At 44.2% G+C, this 2990-nt stretch overlaps 1 protein-coding gene across 1 annotated transcript in view; it reads left to right on the forward strand.

Moving 5' to 3' along the window:
* Positions 1 to 2990, forward strand: part of ALS2CR12 (amyotrophic lateral sclerosis 2 (juvenile) chromosome region, candidate 12) — a 36269-nt gene that overhangs the window by 20307 nt on the left and 12972 nt on the right. The window contains exons 8-9 of the mRNA XM_008581650.1: positions 1804 to 1901; positions 2524 to 2576. Of these exons, the coding sequence (XP_008579872.1) occupies positions 1804 to 1901; positions 2524 to 2576 (151 nt within the window). The remainder of the gene's footprint in view (positions 1 to 1803; positions 1902 to 2523; positions 2577 to 2990) is intronic.

Raw genomic sequence — 2990 nt, forward strand, 5'->3', positions numbered from 1 at the left:
CCACACATCTATGGTCAATTGATTTTCAACAAAAGTGCCAAGAATACACAATGGAAAAGAATAGTCTCTTCAACAAATCCAGTTGGGAAAACTGGATATATACATGCAGAAGAATGAAACTGGACACTTACCTCACACCAAATTCAAAAATCTACTCACTTACATGTAAAACTAGAAATTGTAAAACTACTAGAAGAAAACATAGGAGAAAAACTATACGACATTGGTCTGGGCAGTGCTTTTTTGTTTTTGTTTTTTGGGTTTTTTTAAAGATGACTGGTAAGGGGATCTTAACCCTTGACTTGGTGTTGTCAGCACCACGCTCTCCCAAGTGAGCCATGGGATGGCCCTTGGGCAATGCTTTTTTGGATTTGACCCCAAAAGCACAGGCAACAAAAGCAAAGATATACAAATGGGATTATATCAAACTAAAAAGCTGTTGCTTTGTGTTGCTTCACCCCCCACGGATTTGTCACCCCACTTCCCCTGGGTGACAGAGATGCAAAGGATTACTCAAAGCCCATCTCTTCTGAGCAGTGAGAGGGCCCCAAAGTGGTTAACTTCCCTGGGAACACTCAAGCGAGAGGCATCCCTTCCTTGGGAAATTAACCCCAAATTGGGGTTCTCTTCCTGCATTTATTTTCCAGACCAGGAAGTTACAGGAAGAGAACATAGGTGGGGTTATAGTTTAACAATATAGGCTGATAACTTTCAGTGAAAGAAGCCAGATGACATTCCAGTAAGGCAATTAGATGGTCCTATCAACAAAAGCTTGATCTTAGCAAACATTCCTTCTTACAGCAATTTCTCAGTATCTTTACATAACAATCAGTAACCAGTCTGTCCTTGAGCCAGCAACCTTGCTGTGCCACGAATCTTTATCTTACACCAGAGACTTTATAGCCTGAGGAAAATTTTCAGTCCTCTACAAGGTCAATATTTGAAACTGCAAGGCTTTGGAAAACCAGGCCCTGTGAAGTACATATGCTTTATAGTATATTCCACAAAAAGCTTCTGCATAGCAAAGGAAACAATTAACAATGTTAATTGTTAATTGAAAGAAAGTGAGCCAAGATGCTGGGTACCGTTCAAGCTTTATTAAAGAAAGAAATCTGCCAGGCTGTGCTCAGAGTGGCAGGCAGCCCAGGGCTGCCCTGAAAAGGGGACAGCACAAGGTGTGGGGGTGGTAGAGCTTATATAGTGCACCAATGGCTGGCTGATACCGTCAAGGAGTCATTATGCTAATGTGGATCAGATCCAGGTGGAGAACTGCGTCCTTGCAGAAGCAAAAGGGATTTCTGTTTAAGTCAGGAGGCTTCTTGTAAAGGGAAGGGGTGAGGGGAAGGGAGGGGGTGGGCGGCATCATTTTGTACTTGGGCTTGTCTAAAGTGGCGCTGGTTATGTTGCAGATCTATTAATATGCATTTAAGGCTCTCTGTGCCTTTTCGTGGCTTGATACCTAACACTGCCAACATCTGCCTCCTGGCATGTAGGCTGGAGAGACCTTGGGCTTTAAAATTGTTCTGAGTGCTAATGCAGCTCACATTTTCCTAAGCAAGCTATCAGCAAAGACTGTGCTGACTATTAGGGGGAGTCTAAGGCCCCCACTGACTCCATTCAAAATAGTGGCTATGGAAAACAGGAGTCCTCTCACCCCACTCTGGACAGATGCCAGGAGAATGCTTCGGGGAGTGAGGCCCCACTTCCTGCATGAGGGCAAAGGGGTAGGATTGGGTCAGTGTAACAGCTCAGCTCTGGACTTCTTTTCACTGATGATTGTAGCTTTCTCTTGGGGGCCAACAGGGAACTGAAAGAGACTCATGAAGTGGAACTCAATGAGTTGGAGAACAACTACAAAGCAGCCTTGAAGGCAGAGAAGTTGGCTGCCCAGGAGAAGCTAGGTACTGTCGAGCCCTGGGAAAGTGAGCCTGGGGGGAGGGCAGGGGGCTGACTCATTGTTTATCCTTCTCTTGGGAGGGGAGAGTGTGTGTCCTTGGAATTCTGGGTTTATAGACACATCTCCACAGAGAAGGAGACATTCTATAACCTTTTCCTTTATTTTCCCTAAAGCTTTTAAAAGGCAGTATCTTATTTATACTTTGCTAATTTTCCAATTTTCTAAAGAGAACATGTATTGTTTTCATAATCAGTGTGAACTAGGAAATGTTATCTGAAAGAGAGAAGCAGATGCATGCTACAGGGTTTTGTACCTTTTTTTTTACAGATGTAGGTTTACCCCTGGGGATTAATTCTCATATTTGGTGTACATCAAAATCCCCAAGAAGCATATTTATCTACTAATACTAGGCCCCTCCCCTGAGACTCCTATTCAGTAGGTTTAGGGTGGGACACAGGCATTTGTGATTTCTAAGATGCTTTCAGGGTGATTTCCGGAGCACACAAAGGTGCTGTGTCTAGGGGGTGAGTTTGGGGTGGGGAAGGCATACAGGAGAGCTCACATTTGAATTTGAAAACATGCCTATCAGAGGAATAATGATGACCCTGTTGTTTCCTTTTGTCCAGAGGAGATGGGAAAGGAATATAAGTATCTGAAGAATATGTTTCACATGTATCAGGTGAGATACAGAGCTCCTCCGTGGGTTATGAGAATGAGAAGCAAGGCTCATTTCTGGCTGATAACATTGGGTTGAATCTTGAGCTCTTGCCCAGAAAATAATGTCCTGAGACTCCCAGCATCCATGGACCTAGTAGGCACCAGCTGCACCTGGGGAGAAGCGTGAACCTGATGGCTTCTGTGCGTGTCAGTCACCCAGACCCTAAAGAGACCAGTGAAAAATACGTTTGTGGTTACAAAAATAATAGCTGCTTACTTTTTTTTTTAAAGGCAATACAAAAACCAACAATAGCAACAACAAAAAGAAAGAAATATCACCATGCAAAGACAACCACTGTTAACATTTGTACTTTCGGGCCGGCCCGGTGGCGCACTGCTACAGTGCGCCGCTTGAGAAGCGCGGTGGCGCTCCCGC

The sequence above is a fragment of the Galeopterus variegatus genome, unplaced genomic scaffold, assembly GCF_000696425.1.
Source record: "Galeopterus variegatus unplaced genomic scaffold, G_variegatus-3.0.2 Scaffold2425, whole genome shotgun sequence".
NCBI lineage: Eukaryota > Metazoa > Chordata > Mammalia > Dermoptera > Cynocephalidae > Galeopterus > Galeopterus variegatus.